General features: G+C 44.4%; 1 protein-coding gene across 1 annotated transcript; it reads left to right on the forward strand.

The window, feature by feature from the left end:
• The first annotated feature begins 1,618 nt into the window (after positions 1 to 1,618).
• Positions 1,619 to 17,630, forward strand: ZBTB8B (zinc finger and BTB domain containing 8B). Its single transcript, XM_040228042.1, has 3 exons — positions 1,619 to 2,915; positions 13,528 to 13,706; positions 16,912 to 17,630. The coding sequence occupies exons 1-3, from the start codon at positions 1,937 to 1,939 to the stop codon at positions 17,227 to 17,229; spliced, it is 1,476 nt and encodes a 491-aa protein (XP_040083976.1). The 5' UTR covers positions 1,619 to 1,936; the 3' UTR covers positions 17,230 to 17,630.
• Positions 17,631 to 20,401: the final 2,771 nt, after the last annotated feature.

Genomic DNA, 20,401 nt, shown 5'->3' on the forward strand with positions numbered 1-20,401 from the left:
AGAAGAGTGCTGAAGAGTTGTTAGCTGTGGTTGGCAGCTTTCACTAGGCCTTTTGGGATCCCAATAGAAGAAGAAGATATAGGAACTTCTCTGAGCTCAATGGGTCAGTAAATAAAAGGGGTAAGTTGATCAAAGGCTATGTGGTTTGTGTGATGAGGAAAGATAGAGAGGAGAGCTCAGGGGAGGTCAGCTTCTGTCTTCCTCACTTGCAGAAGGATTTTAAACTTGATTTATACTTTATATTTGTTCTGGGGACTTCCCTGGTGGCTCAGATGGTAAAGAATCTGCCTGCAATGTAGGAGACCTGGGCTCAGTCCCTAAGTCAGGAAGATTGCTGGAGAAGGGAATGGCTACCCACTCCAGTATTCTTGCCTGGAGGGCTCCTCTGTCCTTGGGGTCAGAAGAGTCAGACCTGAGTGAGCAGCTAACAAGTGTATTTGTTGCATACTTGTTCTACTTAGCAGGTAAGAGAGGAGTATTCTTTTGTATTCAGCTGACCTACTTTGTCCAAAGCACTGCCAAATGCTGTGAAAGTGTTAGTTTCTGTCAACTCCAACTCTTTGTGATCCCATGGACTGTTGCCTGCCAGGCTCCTCTGTCCATGAAATCCTCTAAGAATACTGGCAAGAATGCTAGAGTGGGTAGCCATCCCTTCTCCAGGGGATCTTCCTGACCTAGGGATGGAACTTGGTTCTTCTGCATTATAGGCAGATTCTTTACCATCTGAGCCACCAGGGAGCCCTGCCAGGTGCTTTATGGGAAATCAAATGAAATAAGACATGGCTCATGCCTTCTGAGGGCTTATAGTCCACTGACAGAGAAGGACTGAGACATAAAAAATACAGAGAAGAGAAGGAAGGGTTGTGGAGTCAATCAATTAGGAATATCTCAGTTGCACTGAGAAAATTCAACCAAAGCAAAAAGGGACTTGATGGCTTCTGGCAGAGCATGAGCTGGGGCTCAGATGGTGTCCCTGGCCTCCATCTGTTGCTCCTGTTTGAACTGGGCTATCATCTGTATTAGGCTGGTTCCCTTTGTGGTGTGGCAGCAGCATCCCTCATATCCCACATGCCCACAGAGCAGAGAGCCATTCTTTTTTTGGATCCCCCAGCAAATGTTTCATTGCTTTTCATTGGCTCTGGCCTAGTCACATGGCCGTTTCTGAGCCAATCACTGTGGTCAGAGGGTAAGTTATATTGATAGGTTTAGCCTATGTTACAGCTTACACATCTGGAGCCTGGGCATGGTGCTAGTTTTATGCAAAGCACATTGGCTGTGGATGGGGCAAGGATGATTCCATCAAAGCCAAAAAGGGCAATAAAATCATAAGAATGGAGAATACATTCTGGCTAGCCCAAGCATCCACCAAGTGTTCCCACAAACTTATGGTACTCAGTGTGAGCTGAGACTAGACATGCCAGTCTCTAAGTTCTGTACTGGGACACTGGAGACTGAACTGGAGACCGTAATTCTTAGATTCAGGTATTATTTATATTTCGAGCCTTAAAGAAAGTCAAATGTCATTTATAAGAGCATGAACTCTGAAGGTTTTGAGTCCTGGCTCTGTTGCAGCTGGATCATCACCATCCTCTGAGTCTTAAAAGTACAATATTGTAAGTATAATATTAGTCCTTACTCATAGGGTTGTTATAAAAGCTCACAGAAAGAATCTATGTAAAATACTAAGTTCTCACCCACATACAGTTAGCTATAGTTACTTTTACTGTTTCTCGTTAGTTAACCCAGTTAGACAATCTTTAACTTTTGTTAGCCCGTATTATAAAGATTTACTTAACTGAGTTTTGGGGAAGAATTAAAAAAAAAATAAAAAGAACATCTTATTTGTAAGGTTGGCATGTGTGAACTGAAAAAAACAACAACAACAAATCTTGGCAGAGATCCAGGCTCCTTTTGAGCAGCACCAGCTGGTGGAGAAATGGAGATGCAATCCTATTATGCCAAGCTCTTGGGGGAGCTGAATGAACAGCGGCAGAGGGACTTCTTCTGCGACTGCAGCATTATCGTGGAAGGGCGGATCTTCAAGGCCCACAGGAACATCTTGTTTGCCAACAGCGGCTACTTCCGCGCCCTGCTCATTCACTACATCCAGGACAGCGGGCGGCACAGCACCGCCTCCCTGGACATCGTCACCTCCGACGCCTTCTCCACCATCTTAGACTTCCTTTATTCTGGAAAGTTGGATTTGTGTGGGGAGAATGTGATTGAAGTTATGTCGGCTGCCAGCTACCTGCAGATGAATGACGTGGTGAACTTCTGCAAGACATACATCAGATCCTCCCTTGACATCTGCCGAAAGATGGAGAAGGAGGCTGCAGTGGCGGCCGCGGTGGCCGCAGCAGCAGCCACTGCGGCAGCGGCTGCAGCAGCCGCCGCAGCTCATCAGGTGGACAATGGAAGCCCCAAGAAAGGGACCGCGGGTGAGACCAAGAGCTTGGTCTCTCCAGCCGCGGGGGAGGAGAGTGTGGACCGACCAAGAGAGCCCCCCAGTGGTGATCACAGAGGCTGCTGCCCTCTGGAACTGGTGGGGAAAGACAGCCACGGTAGTGGCTGGGCTGACAGTGACCGCTCCACTCGGCCAGAACAGATGGAGCCCAAGGTGGAGTTGGGTGCTGCGGACGTGGAGATGGATGGACAGCTGCAGCCGCCTGCCACCCCACTGAGCCTAGCTTCCCGGGAGGAGGGTTTGCCCAGTAGCCAGGCTATCGACTTGGCTTACAGTAACTACCATGTTAAGCAGTTCCTGGAGGCACTCCTGCGCAACAGTGCCGTCCAGAGCAAAGAGGATGTGGACCGTCACTTTTCTCGGAGTTTGGAGGGAAGAGCAGACGGTGCAGGAGTGGCAGCCATGAGTTCCATGATGGATGTGCAGACTGACTGGTATGGAGAGGACTCAGGTGAGCTCCATGAGCCTCCATCGTCTCTGCTGCTCATTTAGACATGCTCGTGTGCCTTCTGGTCCCCACCATCACGTGCATCATTGTTGCTGGCACTGCCATCATCATCACCACCATCAGCATCCCCATCCTCACCGTCGCCACCGTTATCTCCACATTATCACTGCCACAACTGCCAATAGTATGAATTGAGCACTTGCTGTGTCCAGGGCATTGCCTCTTCACATATGTTGGGTTTTTTTTAACCTCTACAACTAGAGTATAAGCATGTTGAATGCAGTTTGGAGACATGGAAAGAACCCACTCTCTTCTGTTAACCACAAGGGGGACTTTGGTGAATTCATGAAATTTCTTTGAACCCCTTTTTTTTTTCAGGAGATAATCACTCCCACCTTGCCTTCTTACAGAGTTGAGGACCAAATGAAAAGGTTTTCAGAACTTTTTTTCTCACATATGAAAACATGTTCTGTACAGGTAGGAAATGTATCCTTCTTTGTGTCAACCGTGGTGCCTGGCCCATGTATTCAGTTAACATGTCGTGGCTGATAGTGTGATGTCCTGGAGAATATTTGAGAGTTGAATTGGGCTTCATGTAAGTAAATTTCTTGTATCCTTGGTAGGATTTTGTGTTTTAAGAGAACTTAGTTTTTTGCCTGAGCAATTCTGAGAGATGGGATAATATGGTTAACTCTTCTTACAGATGAGGTAATTGTGTTGTAAACGGTCTTGTAGGAGATGGAAATAGATGTGTCTGTCTCCTTACTGATGAAAGTACCCTTGGCTTCTTTTCAAGCCAAGAAATTAATGAGTCACATTTCTAATTCACCCTTCAGTACTGTGCAGTGAAAGTCGACTAAGTAAAGGGGGGGTGATCTGCTCTTATTCGTTACTAAATGACTATTTTGAGACTTAAAAAAAAAAATAACAGGTACACATGGGGTCGTGAAAGAGTTGGACATGACTTAGCAGCTAAACAACACCACACAGGAGAAACCCAGGAAAACTGAGTCTGTCTGGAGACTTTAAAATTTTTTTTTTTTTCATTTTAACATTTTTTAATGAAAACTTACTTCATCCCTGCATCAAAATTTCACTTTTTTTTTTAAAATCAAGAATGCTCTGTATGTCTGACCTAATCTAGACTTGCAAAACTTGCAAATATGCTTTCTGGTCGTCAGAGACACTGGCTTAGCTAGCATGCAGAAGGTAGCGGTTGTTTTCAGTGGTTACTCTATGGGAACTTGTTGAAATCTAATTTCTTTTTAAAAATGTAGTTAATTAATTTTGGGCTGCACTAGGTCTTCATTGCTGCACCTGGGGTTTCTCTAGGTGCGCGAGCAGGGGCTACTGTTCACTGCGGTGCACGGGCTCCTCATTGCAGTGGCTTCTCTTGTTGCGGAGCACAGGTTCAAGGCGTGAGGACTTCGGTAGTTGCAGCTTGCAGGCTCAGTAGTTTCAGCATGCGGTAGTTACCCTGCAGCATGTGGAATCTTCCCAGGCCAGGGATGGACCCTGTGTCCCCTGCATTGGCCAGCAGATTCTCAACTATTGGAGCACCAGGGACTTCCAAAATCTAATTTCTGTGTAAGAGTAACACTTCACAGTCTGTGTTCCCCTTTTCCATCCATCAGCCCCTCATGCTGCTGCTAAGTTGCTTCAGTCGTGTCCGACTCTGGGCAACTCCATAGATGGCAGCCCACCAGGCTCCCCTGTCCCTGGGATTCTCCAGGCAAGAACACTGGAGTGGGTTTCCATTTCCTTCTCCAATGCATGAAAATGAAAAGTGAAAGTGAAGTCGCTCAGTCGTGTCCGACTCTTCGCGACCCCAAGGACTGCAGCCCACCAGGCTCCTCCGTCCATGGGATTTTCCAGGCAAGAGTACTGGAGTGGGGTGCCATTGCCTTCTCTGTCAGCCCCTTATGTAAGTTAGGTGGAGGAAGTATGGAGAAACTGAGACCCAGAGGGTTTGGTGAGTTCCTTAAGAATATAGGACTGGCGCATGTCACCACTAATGCTCGTTATAGCAACCCAGGCTGGCTTCATTTCACTCATGAAACAAACTGTGAAGGCAGCACAGGTGGTCAGAGGATTTCAGTGCACTGATTTTGTCTCTCAACCCCTCTGCCTGTATCACAAGTATCAAGAAATAGAAATTCAGATCTACACCACCTTCATTCAGATCCATCTGTCCATCTATAAAGTCAGCTTTCCAGCTCATCCTGTGGCAAGACAGTCTCCTGGCTTCTTGCCGTGCCTGTTGTCTGCCAGGTTTTGATTCCATTTGCATGGCTCCAGGGTACATTTACTCCAAGTGCCAAGGGACAGAGTAGGACTGATTTGTTTGGTTTTTCATATATTTGCTCAAATACTTGAGCACTTTCCTTGTGAAGATACAAAGATAAATCAGATATGGCTCCAGCTCTCAAAAAACTGATGGTTTGTTATAGAAGCTAAGCTGTGTGAAAATGGCACCATGTGGTACAAAGGTACTAGGGCTGGAAGACAGATGGAGGTGTGAATTTCACAGCAGTCCAGAAGCAGAACTGGCTTCCACCTGTTAGATTAGGGAGGCTTAATGAAAGTGGCATCTGAGTGCTCACTACTGTATAAAAATCAGTAAGTAGTGACTTATTGTGTAGCACAGGGAACTATATTCAATATCTTGCTGTAACATATTAATATAATGCAAAAGAATCTGAAAAAGGATATGTATATGTATAACAGTCACCTTGCTATACACTTGAAACTAACACAATATGGCAACTCAACTATATTTCAATTTTTTAAAAAAGTGGCATTTGAGGGTAAGAAGAGAAAACAGGGAGAAATTGGAGTCGGTCATGGAAAGCCTTAAATGGTAAGAGGTAAGTTAGGCACAGGGGAATTTTTGGTAGTCTTTGAGCTTGGGAGTGGACAGGAAAGATTAATTTGGTCTAAGCATAAGGTAGTGAAGAAATGGGAGACCGGGGCAGGGAGATGGTGAGGAGGCAGTTATAGTACTTGTGTGTTCACTCATCTCTGACACTAGCAGGCACTGTCAAAGCATGTGGTCCTCCTATAATCTCTTCTCCCCTGGACCTCCCAACGCCAGCCTCACTATCTCCCGTTGCTTCCTGAAAAGTTCATCTGTCAATACACTTCTACTGTTTCACTTCCCATTCTTTTCTCAGCCCACTGTGAGGAAAGACCCCCACCCAACACCCCACCTGCTTCATGAGGTCAGCCGTACATTTCCAGAGCTGATCCAGTGAGTAGTTTTCAGATGTTATCTTTCTGACCACTCCCAGTAGTTAACTCTGATCTTTCCTTCTTGAAATTCTTTCTTCCCCTGGCTTCTGACACCTTGAGTACCCATTGCTGTTACCTTTGTCCATTTCTATTCAGCCTCATCATGGGATCGTTTAATGTCAGTGTGTCCAGCATTCCATCATGGCCTTGCTTCTTTAACATCTTATCATTCCTGCTCATTTGTTCACTTAACAGATATTTATTAAGCACTTCCTGTATGCCAGGCACTGTTTATAACAGTGAACAAAAGACAGTGCTTGTCCTCGTGGAACTGACATTCTAGCGTTGTGAGCCAGACAGTAAACACATAAGTACCTGTATAATATGAAGAAGAACTAAAGCAGGGACAGAGTTGACTAAGAGTGAGGGGATGCTAGTTTATTTACTGTTGACCAGGACTTGCTAACAGGTTGTCTTTAAGCAAAGACCCTAAGTGAGTAAGAGAGCAAACTGCAGAGATATCAGGGGGAACATTCCAGGCAGAGAGAACAAGGTGCAAAGGCCCAGGTGTAGGATCACACTTGGCAAGTGAACAAAAGGAACAGGCAGGGTGCTAGTGTGGCTGGAGGGGAGTGAGCAAGGCAGAAAGGGGATAAGGTCAGAGAGGCTGAGTAAGGGTGGACCAGGTAGGCCCTTGAAGGCGATGAGAAGGTCTTTGAGTATTGCTCCACAGAGAGTGACTTGAGATGACATGTATTAAAAAGATCCTTCTGAGTACTGTGTGCAGTTACCTTCTAAGTGCCTCTTGCTTCTCCTCTTGCTTTCCTGTAGACTACAGGGGAACATAGGCTACGGGGAGCATAGGCTACTGGGGAGCGAGGTGGGAGCAGGAGGACCGCTTAGGAGGTGACTGCAATAACCCAGGTGAGAGAGGTGTGCACCTTCTTATTTTTTTTTTTAAATAGATTTTATTTATTTTGTCTTATTTATTTATGTACTTGGCTGCGCCAGGTCTTAGTTATGGCAGGTAAACTCTTAGTTACAGCACATAAACTCTCCGCTATGGCATGCGGGTTCTAGTGCCCTGACCAGGGATTGAACCTGGACCCCCTGCAGTGGGAGCGCAGTCTTCATCTCTGGACCACCTGGGAAGTCCCCGTTTTCTAATTTTTTTAATTTTATTGTATTGTTTGGATATAATTGCTTTACAAGGTTGTGTTTCTGCTGTACAACAAAGTGAATCAGCTATTCGTATATATATATAGCCCCTCCCTCTTGCGCCTCTCTCCCACCCCACTCTCCTTGAATCAGTGTGGTACCAGTAGACAGGTGAGATGTGATTGGGTTAGGACTGTATTGACTCTGAAAGATGGAGCTGACCAGAGTTTCTAATGGCTGTGTGAGGGTTATGAGAAAAAGGAACATTAAAAATGGCCTCAATGTTTTTACCTTGAGCGGTTGATTTAAATGTTATGTTTGTGGTGCCTGTTGGATATCCCAGTGAAGATGTGCAGTAAGCAGTTACATCTATAAGTCAGAGCTGAGATATAAATCCAGGGGTCGTTTTTGGATCTGAGCAATTTAAATCCTGTGTATTCCATAGATCTAGAAGGAGAAGATAAGAGAGCTAAGGACTGAGCCCTGGGAAGCTCCAACACTGAGAGGTCAGGAAAATAAGGGAGCCAGGGAAGGAAGCTGAGAAGGGGCAGTCTGTGAGGCAGCAGAGAATCAAGAAAGAGTGTTGTACTTCCCTGGTAGTCCAGGGGGTAAGACTCTGTGCTTCCAATGCAGAGGGTGCAGGTTTGATCCCTGGTGGGGAAAGTAAGATCCCACGTGCTGCATGGCACAACCAAGGAAGGAAGGAAGGAAGAGTGATGGATGTCAAGAGGAGAAAACGTTTCAAGATAAAGGAGAAATCAACAACATCCAGGACTGTGTGTAGGCAGATTGAGAACTGATCATTGGGTTTAATAATGGAGAGGTCATGAGTGAGCAGTATGAATGAAGTGGTAGGCAAAAGATGAAATGGAGTAGGCTTAAATGAGGACACAGAGACTCCCCTGGCAGTCCAGTGGTTAAGATTTCCCCTTCCAATGCAAGGGGTGCAGGTTTGATCCCTGGTCAGGGAGCTAAGATCCCACGTGCCTTAGGACCAAAAAAAATCAAAACATGAAACAGAAGCAATATTGTAACAAATACAATAAAGACTTAAAAATGGGAGGGGCAACATCAAATAGGATGCCTAAAACTTAAAGAAAAATGAAAATAGATAAGCAGCAAAGATATATTGTATAGCACAGTGAATTGTAATCATTTTCTTGTGAGCATAAATTGTAAAAAGACTGAATCACTATGGTGAAACCTACATAATATTGTAAATTATACTTCAATAATTAAATAAAATGATGATTATGGTGATTATTGGCATATTAGAATAAAGCACTAAGCCCAGAGACCTCAAAAAAAAAAAAAAAACACTCAAACGTAGATGTAAAGATGGTATAGTACTTCTTTCAAGAAATTTACTGTGAAGGGAACAAAGAAATGCTTCCATGGCTGGAAGGAGATGTAAGGTCTCCTGCACTGCAGGTGGATTCTTTACTGTCTGAGCCACCAGGGAAACCCAAGTTTCAGCTTAGGTAGGAGAAAAATTCGGGAGATGGATGATGGTGAGAGTTGTGGAACCATGTGAATGTACTTAGTGCTACTGAGCTGTACAGTTAAATATGGTTGAAATAGTCTGTATTATATTATGTGACCTTCACCACATAAAAAAACATTTAAAAAATGTGATGCTTGGGTCCCACCCCACCCATTAGCTTGGGATGGAGATTGGGCATTAGTATTGTTTTTCATTTTAAGCTGCATTTTAATATGCAGGCAAAGTTGAGAGCTCTTCATCTAGGATTGGGTGGCTGAGGTGGATTGGAGGACAAGGTCTCTGGAAGAAAGGAGATCCAGGAACAGAGAGGCCAGGGCATTGGAAAGGTCATCTTTGGTATTCACACCAAGAATTTTTCCAGGAGTAGAATCTGAAGGCAGTATGATCAAATCTCCAAGGAGTGAGATGACCCGGGGACTCCTAGATGACTGTAACAAGGATGAGCATCTGATGGGATGACCTTCAAAACATCTTAGGCTTTTGCTCTGGAGATGACAGTGAAGCCCGAGGAAGACCCACCCTCCCCTGATCCAGGGTGTCAAGGCCATGCGTTAACAGGATCAGGGTGCTTAGGGGAGAGCCAGGCCTCAGTTAAAGCAACCACTCAATCTACTGAGGACTCACAACTGCATTCTTCGCTTCTTTCCCCAAGCTCCAGATCGATCTGTCTAATCCAAGTATTCCCCAATGGATGCACTGAGCCTGCCTCAAACATGATAAAATCTCGACTGACCTCATTCATCCTGTACCTGCTTTTCCTCCTGTGTTCCCTGCCTTGGTTTATTCCACATCACCTATCACGTCAGCTAACCTAGAATCAGTGTCATTTAGAATCTTCTCTTTCCTCTGCTCTGTCCTCCCCATTGAGGTCATCATGTGCTGTGGATTTTGTTTCTCAATCCTCTCTCCTCTCCACCTCCACAGTCACAGGCTTTAGTTCTGTGTCTTCTCTCATCCCCTCCTGCCTTTAATCTTGCCTCTCTTAAATCCTTCCTCTGCATTATCCCCAGAGGAATCCTTTAAAAGTCCTATCACCTTGTACCTTCCTTGCTTAAAACCCTACCTGCTTAAAGGATAAAGTCTGAGTTCATTAATATGTTAGTGTCGCAGAGGCAGGGGTTTTTGTCTTTTCTGATCACTACTGTATCCTCAGGGCCTAGAACGCAGTCCAGCACATTGTAGGCGCTCAGGATAAATTTGCTTAGTGAATTCATAAATGTGACCTTGGGACCTTCCCCAGAAGTTCTTGCCCCTTTCCTTGGCTTCATTCCTCATTCTTCTCCACCCTGCTTTGTATTCCCTATTCTCATTTACCTCTGTGCCTAAACTTGTGCTGTTTCCCTGCCTGAGATACCCTTTCTCTTTCTCAAACTCCCAGTGAACTTCTATTCATCCTTCAAAACCTTGCTCAAAAGTCACCTCTCCTGTGAGATCATCTCTGAACTCCAGGAGAGAATTCATTACTTTTCACTATCTTTCTTTCTTCTTTAAAAAAAATTTTTTTTATTAGAGTACAGTTGTTTTCCAATGTTGTGTTAGTTTCTGCTGTACAGCAAGATGAATCAGTTATATGTATACATATGCGCTGTGTTGTGCTTACTCAGTTGTGTCCGACTCTTTGCAGCCTGTCAAGCTCCTCTGTCCTTGGGGATTCTTCAGGCAAGAATACTGGAGTGGGTTGCCATGCCCTCCTCCTGGGGATCTTCCCAACCCAGGGATTGAACCTGGGTCTCCTGCATTGCAGGCAGATTCTTTACCAACTGAGCCATCAGGGAAACCCAGGTATACATATATCCCCTCTTTTTTAGATTTCCTTCCCATTTAGGTCACCATAGAGCTCCGCTGGTGGCTCAGATGGTAAAGAATCCCCCTGCAAAGCAGGAGACCCAGGTTCGATCTCTGGGTCAGGAAGATCCCTTGGAAAAGGGAATGGCAACCCACTCCAGTATTCTTATCTGGAGAATCCCATGGACAGAGGAGCCTGGTGGGCTGCAGTCCATGGGGTCACAAAGAGTCAGACACGACTGAGTGACTAAGCACAGCAGGACAGGCCATTGAGTAGAATTCTCTGTGTTATACAATAGATTCTTATTAGTTATCTATTTTATGCATACTAGTGTATATATGTCAATCCAAATCTCCCAATTCGTCCCACCGCCACCCTTGTTTACATTTCTTCATCACTTTGAACTTTGCATTTGTTACATTATATTGTATGAATTTATTTACATGTCTTTCTCTCCTGCTAGACTTATCTTCTTGAGTGAAGAAACAAGTATCTTGATGAAAATGCACCTTGACACAGTGCCTCACATGTAATAGGCATGCAAGTGAACTGCTCTTCTGGGGGAATCAGATCATAAGAGAGAAGGGAAATGTTGCAATAATTCATACTTTTCTGATGGAGGTGTAGTTAATGGCTTTTTTTTCCCCCGAGGCCTAACAGTGGACCCATTTTACTTAATGTTTTTGTAGATAATCAGGAAGAAGGTGGTAGCCCAATGCCAGGCTGATGGGGATAAATGATGGGAAGAGTCCACAGTGCCAGGGGAGTGAGCAGGAAACTGGTCTCTCAGCCCCAGTGTAAGCAGTGAGACGTAAATAATCCAACATGTGTATGCAGGGCTGAGCCGTGAGCTGCTGCTTTTATTCCGGGAGACAGATTTTGGAGTCTTTAGTGTTGTTCAGTCGCTCAGTCATGTACGACTCTTTGCAGCCCCATGGACTGCAGCACACCAGGCTTTGCTGTCCTTCACCATCTCCCAGAGCTTGCTCAAACTCATGTCCATTGAGTTGATGATGCCATCCAATCATCTCATCCTCTGTTGCCCCCTTCTCTTCCTGCCCTCAATCTTTCCCAGCATCAGGGTCTTCTCCAATGAGTCAGCTCTTCTCATTAGGTAGCCAAAGTATTGGAGCTTCAGCTTCAGCATCAGTCCTTCCAATGAATATTCAGGGTTGATTTCCTTTAGGATTGACTGGTTTGATCTCCTTCATTATAGATTATGCAAAATGTTAGACATTATCAGCATGGGAACTAGAAGCTAAAGAAGATAATCTCCACCCTTACATAGAATGATGTTGGGTACTCACTTGACATTCAGCTTGCACTTGACATTTGGCAGCCCCTCAGGAAAGGTATAAAGCCCAGGGAAGTGTCCCAAGAAGGTCTCAGAGAGAAGGAGTTACTCCTGTGTTGAGAGAGACCGTAGGAGCCTGGCCAGATTAATCAGGAAAGAAACACCGAGGTGATGCTGATGTGACAAAAATGGCTGACGTTTATGAGAGCTTATTATGCGCCAGGTGCTGGGTTTTAGGTATTACCTCATTTCGTTCTTACCACAATCCTGTGAGGTGGGAATTATTATTATCCCTGTTTACAGATGAGTGAATTAAAGCACAGAGAAGTCAAGTGAGATGTCCAAGGTCACACAGCTTGTAAGTGGCAGAGCCAGAACGTGACTCCTAATTTCTATGCCTGGAAAACTTGAGTTATTAGTGCCTCCACATATATGATATGATCAAATTCTGTAAAATCCTGAAGGGGATGGATAGAGGAAATGAATCTCGGCATACTGCGAGTAGGGTAACTCAGGAAACTTGAAAGGGTCGGTCTCTATACATACGGGTGATAATCATGTTGTCACCTAACAGCTGTATGAACAAGGTGAAACAAGGGAAAAAGATTTAAATGAATTTTTAGATATTTAATGATCTCATATATACAGAGTTAATATAAATTCCAAACAGTGTGGGGGCTGCTTTATAGCAAACCTCCTCTACACATGCCTGAAAGCTATTCCAGGAGCTCTTGTCAAAGAAAGCATGAATCCTGGTCTGGAGATCTGATCCATCATAATCGTTTTGTTTTTTTTTTCCACAAATTTTTGAGGGTCATTTTATCAGTTCAGGAGGCTTTCATTAGTCAACTCAGGCAGCCATAACAGAATATCACAGGCTGAGTAGTTTTATCAACAGAAATTTATTTTCTCACAGTTTTGGAGGCTCAGAGTCCAAGATCGAGCTACCAGCATGGTTGGTTTCTAGTGAGAGCTCTCTTCCTGGCTTGCAGACAACTACCTTTTTGCTTGTCCTCATGTGACCTGTCCTCTGTGCAAGAATAGAGAGAAAGCCATCATTCCTGGCACCTCTGGCATTGTTCCTCTTCTTATAAGGACCCCAGTCCTATCAGATAAGAGCTCTACCCTTACGACCTCATTTAACTTTAATTATCTCCTTAAAGGCCCTATCTTCACGTACAAGTGGCACTGGAGGTTATGACTTTAAGATAGGAATTTGTGGGGAGGGATGCAATTCATTCTATAACAGGGTCTCGATCATTATTTTCCTAAAATGAAATCAAGGAGAATAGACATTATCAGAGTGAGTATTATTTTGGGAAGTGTTTCAAGCTATCCACAGGAGGATACGTGTGTTCTCAGGCTGTACCATAAGCGCTGTTTCTAACTCTGAGCCACAGAGAAGTTTCAAAGTTGATGCCTCACAGCATTCCTTGCAGTCTTGTATCAGAAGCCTGTTTCCCTCTCTGGCTGACCCGGAGCCCAGCAGAGTCAGGGTCTGCAGACACCATCTTGCTGTTAGCTGCTGGTGGAGTTGGGATTCTCCCTCTTGAACTGGGCTGGTGGAGTTCTCCTGCTCTGGATCCCATCCACTGGAGGGCAGCCAGTCTTGTTGCTGCTTACAGTACCATTTGTTCCCCAGGTGATGTGCTGGTGGTGCCCATCAAGCTGCACAACTGTCCTTTCTGCCCCTACACTGCCAAACAGAAGGGCATCCTTAAGCGGCATATCCGCTCGCACACGGGGGAGCGGCCCTATCCTTGTGAGACCTGTGGCAAGAGGTTCACTCGACAGGAGCATCTGCGGAGTCACGCGCTCAGTGTAAGTGTCGCAGCTGGTGGATCTCTCAGGATGGCGGAGCGTGGCGGGGCATGGAAGGTGGTTCGTGAAATGTCTTTCACTTCTCTGTCCACTGGGGTATTGTCAGAGAATTTTAAACATGTATTTCTGCTACTAAATTATAGCTGGGTTAGTGGCACTTAGAAAAAGTGAAAACTTATATGGTTACAGACTAGTTTTCCTAGAAGGAAAGTTAAGAAAGTTCAGATCCTAGTCTGAAGATGGTTGTCAAAAGGCAGAGAACACTGGGGCTTAGACAGGGATTGGGGGTCTGCTCCCCCAAGCGTAAGCTGCAGCCTCAGTTTCCCACCCAACCTCAGCACCCCGGGGTGGGGAAGAGGTATAACACCATTTATGGGGCTGCCTGTTAGCAGCAAAGAGGACCCCTGGCCAAGGGGCCCTCCCTGCCCACTGGCTGCTGCCTAGGATTCCGTTTTCCATGTAAGTGGGTGAGTCCCAGCTGCTAAAAAGCATTCAGACCATTTAGAAAGGCATTGTATTTAAGATTATCTTTGAGCAAGGCAGCCATCAGGGACTTCCCTGGTGGCTCAGATGGTAAAGAATCTGCCTACAATACAGGACGCCCGGGTTCGATCTCTGGTTTGGGAAGATCCCCTGGAGAAGGGAATGGCTACCCACTCCAGTATTCTTGCCTGCAGAATTCCACAGACAGAGAAGCCTGGCAGGCTATATTCCACCAGCTTACAGAGTCAGACACGACTGGGTGACTAACACTTGAACAAGTCAATGAGTCTTTGAAAACTGCAACATAAAAGTGATTTGGATTTCAAAAGACACTCTCAAGAATGTGAAAAGACAACCCACAGAACAGGAGTGGTGCCACTTCACACAAACTTGGATTGCTATAATCAGAAATTTATAATAACATGGTGCTGGTGAAGATGTGGAGAAACTGGAATCCTCATATACTGCTAGCGGGAACCCAAAATGGTACAGCCACTGTGCAAGACAGTTTAGTGTCTCCTCCAAAGGTTAGGCATAAAGTTACCATTGTCGCTGAGTCATGTCTGACTCTTTGCAGCCCCATGGACTGTGGCCCCCCAGGCTCCCCTGTCCATGGGATTCTCCAGGCAAGAATACTGGAGTGGGTAGCCATGCCCTTCTCCAGGGGATCTTCCCAACCCAGGGATCGAACCTGGGTCTTCTGCATTGCAAGCAGATTCTTTACTGTCTGAGCCACCTGGGAAGCTCAAAGTTAGCATTAGGACCCAGCAATCCTGTGTCTAGGTATATACCCAAGAGAACTGAAAACATGCATTCACACAAAAACTTGCACACAGATGTTCATGTCAGCATTATTATTATTTATTACAAATAATAGCCAAATTATTTATTACGAATAAGAATAATAATAGCCCCCAACATAGAAACAATCCAAATATTTACCAGCTGATGAATGAATAAACAAAATGTGGTGTATCCCTATAAGGGACTATTGTTTAGCCATAAAATAAGATGAAGTCCTGACACATGCTACGACATGGAATAACCTTGAAAGCATTAGGCTCCATGAAAGCAGCAAGTCACCAAAGGCCATCTATTATGTGATTCCATTTATATGAAATATACAAAGTGGGCAGACCCATGGGGATAGAGAGTAGATTAGTGGTTGAGGCCTGTGGGCATGGGAGAGACAAGACCATTAATGGACACAGGTTTTCCTTATGGAGTGATGAAAATGTCCTAAAATTAGATGGTGGTGATAGTTGTACAACCTTATGAGTGTACTAAAAACCACTGAATTGTACACTTTAAAAGGGTGAATTTTATGATATGTGAATTACAGTTTTGATAGAATAGACTTAGATACATTCAAGGTGACTGACTGCCTTTCCTCTTAGTGTTGGCCCAGCACACTTGTCTGAGAATGGCTTTATCCCAAGGTGTTAAGTTTTTATTTGGACTTTTTTTTTTTTTCAAATTAATCTCCAATCCATCTTGGCAAAAATCGGTCCCTGGGTGCCTCTAAGATGTTTCATTGGTTGTAATCCCCATTCCACTCTGTACTAGATCCAGTCTACTATTCAAAGGCTCTATCAGGCTACAAGGGTCACAAACACATTCAGGTTGACTCAGGAAACCCAGGAACCCTCATGGGAAGCCAGGACATATAAGGGCAGCTCCAGCAACCTAGGTATTGTTATTGGCCCTTCTCTTGCATCAGCCTCTCTGTCTCTCTCGCCTCTTGTGTGTATCCTGCATCCAGAGCTCTCCACAATGGAGGCTCTCATTCATTCACAGATCCTCAGTTGGCTGGAGTTCCTGAAGAATGCACACTTCAGATAGATAGTTCCTTATACAAAGAGGACCCCTGGGGCTGCTGTCCTCCTGAGGAGTTGCATGGGGTTAGGAGATCAAGTTCTCTTTTCTAGTATGCAAAGCTCTTTTCATATGTAAGGAACACATTTATCAACAAAAAAGTCAAGGCTGAAGCATCCACTGGCATGTTTGGGAAATACACTGTTTGGCAAATCTGCCTTCTTAATAACTAAACATTCCAAAGTACTTAAGAAGGCATGCCTAAAATCCTAATTGGCTCACCGATTGCCCTTTCCATGCCAGGCACTAGGAATACAGTAACAGATGTGACACAGAGGACAGGGAACATGGGTGAAGCTAGTCCATGACCTCGTGGAGCTTATAATCTGTCAATTTTTATAGATCTATAATCTAGTAAATTATAAATCTATAACCTAGTAAATTTTACCAATGATTTGTTAGACATGAAGGGAGAAGTATAGGTGAGACTATATAGCTGGGAGATCTAGTCTGGCCTGGAGCATCAGAAAAGACTTCCTTGAAAGGCATTAGTGGGAATTCCTTGACAATCCAGTGGTAAGGACTCCACGCTTTCACTGCCAAGGTGCAGGTTTCATCATTGGTCAGGGATCTAAGATCCTATAAGCCTGTGGCACAGCCAAAAAAACCACAAAAGGACTTTAGTAAGAGGGGAGGGTGGGCAGTGGGGAGGAGGGCTCGCTCCATGCACAACCGAGGGCCCTGGGCTGGAAAGGATCTTGGTGAGGCTGAGATGGTGGCAGAAAAAGCAAAAGGGAGAGTGGTGAGAAATGCAGCCTGAAGGTCATCCAGGGGCCATATCACATGGGGCCCTGAAGGCCATGGCTCGTCCTCTTTTCTCTGACATTCACTGTGCTGGTGATTTTAGGTTCATAGATCCAACCGCCCAATCATCTGCAAGGGCTGCAGAAGAACCTTCACGAGTCACCTGTCGCCGGGGCTGCGGCGCTTCGGGCTGTGTGACAGCTGCACCTGCGTTACAGACACGCACGACGATGATGACGAATTGATGCCCATCAACCTCAGCCTGGTGGAGGCGTCGTTCGAGAGCCAAGAAAAGAGTGACGCAGACAATGACTGGCCGATCTATGTGGAGTCTGGGGAGGAAAACGACCCCGCCAGAGAGGATTCTGACGACAGACCCCAAATTCAGCCCAACTTAGCTGATGGAGAGACGCTTACGTAGCAGCAACTTGGTGGAGGAGAGGGTTTAGAATTTGTTCTTGCTGATTCTGTGAGTGAAAGCCACCCTTTGTCCAATGTCGTGGAACCCTGAGAGGAACATTTTTTCACTGCCCATTATTTGCATTTCTGTTAGGCTGCACAGTGGAGGTTGGATTCTGTGACTCAGAGGACTAACGACTTTTTAGTGGTGCCCCCGGTTTCCGAAGGCTTTCTGAGTGAATCAAGGTTGGCCCTGAGGCTTGCTGTTTTTTCCAGAGCTATGCATCCAAACTCTGGTTTGGAGACAGATAAGAAAACCTCTGTACTTGTTTTTGTAGTTTCTCAGTCTTCTGCATTCCTGCGTCATCATCCTCTTTCTCTGAAAAGGTGGGCAAGGATATATTAAATTTCGAGATCAGTCTTCTGCCAAGCCTCTCCTGATCAATTCCATACTTTAACTTTCTGGTGAAGTATTAAGGAGAAAGCTTGCATGATTTAAGGTAGGCAGGGCTGTCTGGCTTTATGATTGTAAAAGGTACTTTCTAAATCTAAGATTGCAGTCTTAGAGGCTGAGGGTATTTATGTGCAGACAAGCATGGAAATGAGCTGAAAGGCTCCTTATGGCACTGTGACTTGCCCCCATTGAATTACATTTTAAGTTAGCCCCAGGAAGGGAGGCTGAGAGCCCAGGTCTGGGTGGTTTCCCTGTCTGGCTTGGTGGTTGACGATTGTGCGCACACAAATAACCCATTTTACGATCATAAAGCAAGTCATTTGGGCAAAACTCAAAATGCTCCTCTCTGTTTTCCAGCCATTTCTGAGAGCCACCACTGTGTAACCCGGCAATGCAGCCATCACTGACATTCTTTTACCTTATGAATAGAACTTTAATTGGAGGGAAAGGGTAAGCCTACATAAGCAAGTTATATTTCCTAATTGTTTACCTTTAAAAGATCATCTGGAGGGAAAGGGAAGGTTAGTAGAAGAACAGGTTTTTAAAACCAGTCTGTTCTTTATTCACTTTGCAGCCATGCAATTATTCTAACAAAAGAGACTGTATTTCTTTAAAAGGCTAAAGAACAAGAAGTATTATGGATTAAAGATATTTCAGGCACTTCCATAATTTTGTCTTATGTTTAAGTATCCTAAATGGATTTTAAAGGAAATTCCTTTTCTTCCATTAATTTTTTGCAACCCCATGGACTGTAGCCTTCCAGGCTCCTCTGTCCATGGGATTCTCCAGGCCAGAATATTGGAGTGGGTTGTCATTCCCTTCTTCAGGGGATCTTCCCAACCCAGGGCTTGAACCTGGTTCTCCCACATTATAGGCAGATTCTTTACCGTCTGTGCCACTAGGGAAGCCCTCCTTTAATTTTACTATAATTATATTTCAAAAGGTAGTAAAAAATATCACTTTCTACCTCTTTAACAAAAAGAAATAACCAAAAAAATATAAATTTGCTTGTAAATAAATGTTAGCATTGAAGGGTTCAGAAAGTGTTTAGACCATGCTTCTCAACAGAAGTTGGAACCCCAGGACGGTGCTGTTCAAACTGAGGCCTGAAACAGCTGCAGCTCCATGAATTCTTGGATCCCAGTCCATGCAGTAGGGCCATACCTTGGCCTGCAGGTGATTGGAAATTTTAAAATGGGTCTTTTGGGAATTCCCTGAAGTCCAGTGGTTAGGACTCCATGCTTCTGCTGCAGGGGTCTTGGGTTCCATCCCTGGTCGGGGGACTGAACTCCCTGGAAGACACACAGTGCACAGCAAACAAAAAAACCAACAACAAAAAAATGGTCTTTTATCAGAGGTAGTTGGAAAATTATTGTTCTAGGTCAAGAGTTACACACGGAAAATTATCAAGGACCAGAAATACTTTTCTTATCAGAAATGAGACTATTAGTGTTGTTTTAGAAGAGGGACCTTAGCAAAAGGGAAACCTAAATGGAGGTGTAAAAGATATACTTTGCAAAGAGTTTTGTTATCTTTTGCTTTCTTTGTCTAAAGTATTTCTGATGTTTTAATTTGACCTTTCTACCTCACAGCTCAACTCTCAGCCTGCTTTCTCCAGTAGAGCAATGACCCTTCCTGGTGACCCCATGATCTATTCATATCCCTGGGTGCAAGATAAAATATTTTACATTAGAGATTTCACTCTAAGTGATTTTCAACTGGGGGTGATTTTGTTCCCCAGAGGACCTGTACCTGGCAGTGTCTGGAGACCTTCTCAGGTGTCATAGCTTGGGGTGGGGTGCTGCTGGCATCCAGTGGGTGGAGGCAGGGATGCTGCTAAATGCCCTACAAGGTATAGGATGGTCCCTACAGCAAAGATGAATGGAGTCCACAATGTCAAGAGTACCAAGGTTGAGAAACCAGCTGTAAGATAAAGCAGGATTTTAAAAAATGATATCTTTAATGATCTTATTTTTGTTGTACATTTTAGGCTACCTTTTACCTTCATAATATTTATTAGGTCCTTATGCTTCTCTGGTGGCTCAGATGGTAAAGAATCTGCTTGCAGTGCAGGAGAGCTGGGTTCAGTTCCTGGGTCAGGAAGATCCCCTGGAGAAGGGTATGGCAACCCACTCTAGTATTCTTGCCTGAAAAATCTCATAGACAGAGGAGCCTGGCAATCTATAGTTTATGGGGTCGCAAAAAGTTGGACACAACTGAGCGACTTACACTTTCACTTACACTCCCACAAGTTTTGGAAAATAGTGGATTCATAAAATGAAGACATGAGGCCAGATGATAGATTGTCCATGACTTGCCTGATATCTGATTAGATTTGTGATGTGGAGACTTAGAAATTCTGATCTGATTTGTACTGCTAGAACTATTACTGGGCTCTGATTTTAAAGTAGCAAAATCACTGAGAAGAAAATGAAATGTGAAGCTTAGTATTTAAACAATTCTATTTCTCTGTAATGTCTCAGATTGTTACATTCCTGGTTGGTTGTTTGGAGTTTGTGTGTTGGCATTGGGAATAACTAGATTTGGTAGTTGAATTCTATTACATTTAAGGGAGATAATTCCTCTGTGTGGACTATCAGATGATAAACTGCCCTCAGTTTTAAATTTATGTTCACATTTGGTGGTCAGTATTTTTAACCTACACAGCGTCTCTGAGGTTTAATTTGTGGAGTTGGTGATATTTTTATAGGTAGATTCATAGTTGGTCCAATGCAGACCA

Source organism: Oryx dammah, unplaced genomic scaffold (assembly GCF_014754425.2).
Source record: "Oryx dammah isolate SB20612 unplaced genomic scaffold, SCBI_Odam_1.1 HiC_scaffold_27, whole genome shotgun sequence".
NCBI classification, from domain to species: Eukaryota; Metazoa; Chordata; class Mammalia; order Artiodactyla; family Bovidae; genus Oryx; species Oryx dammah.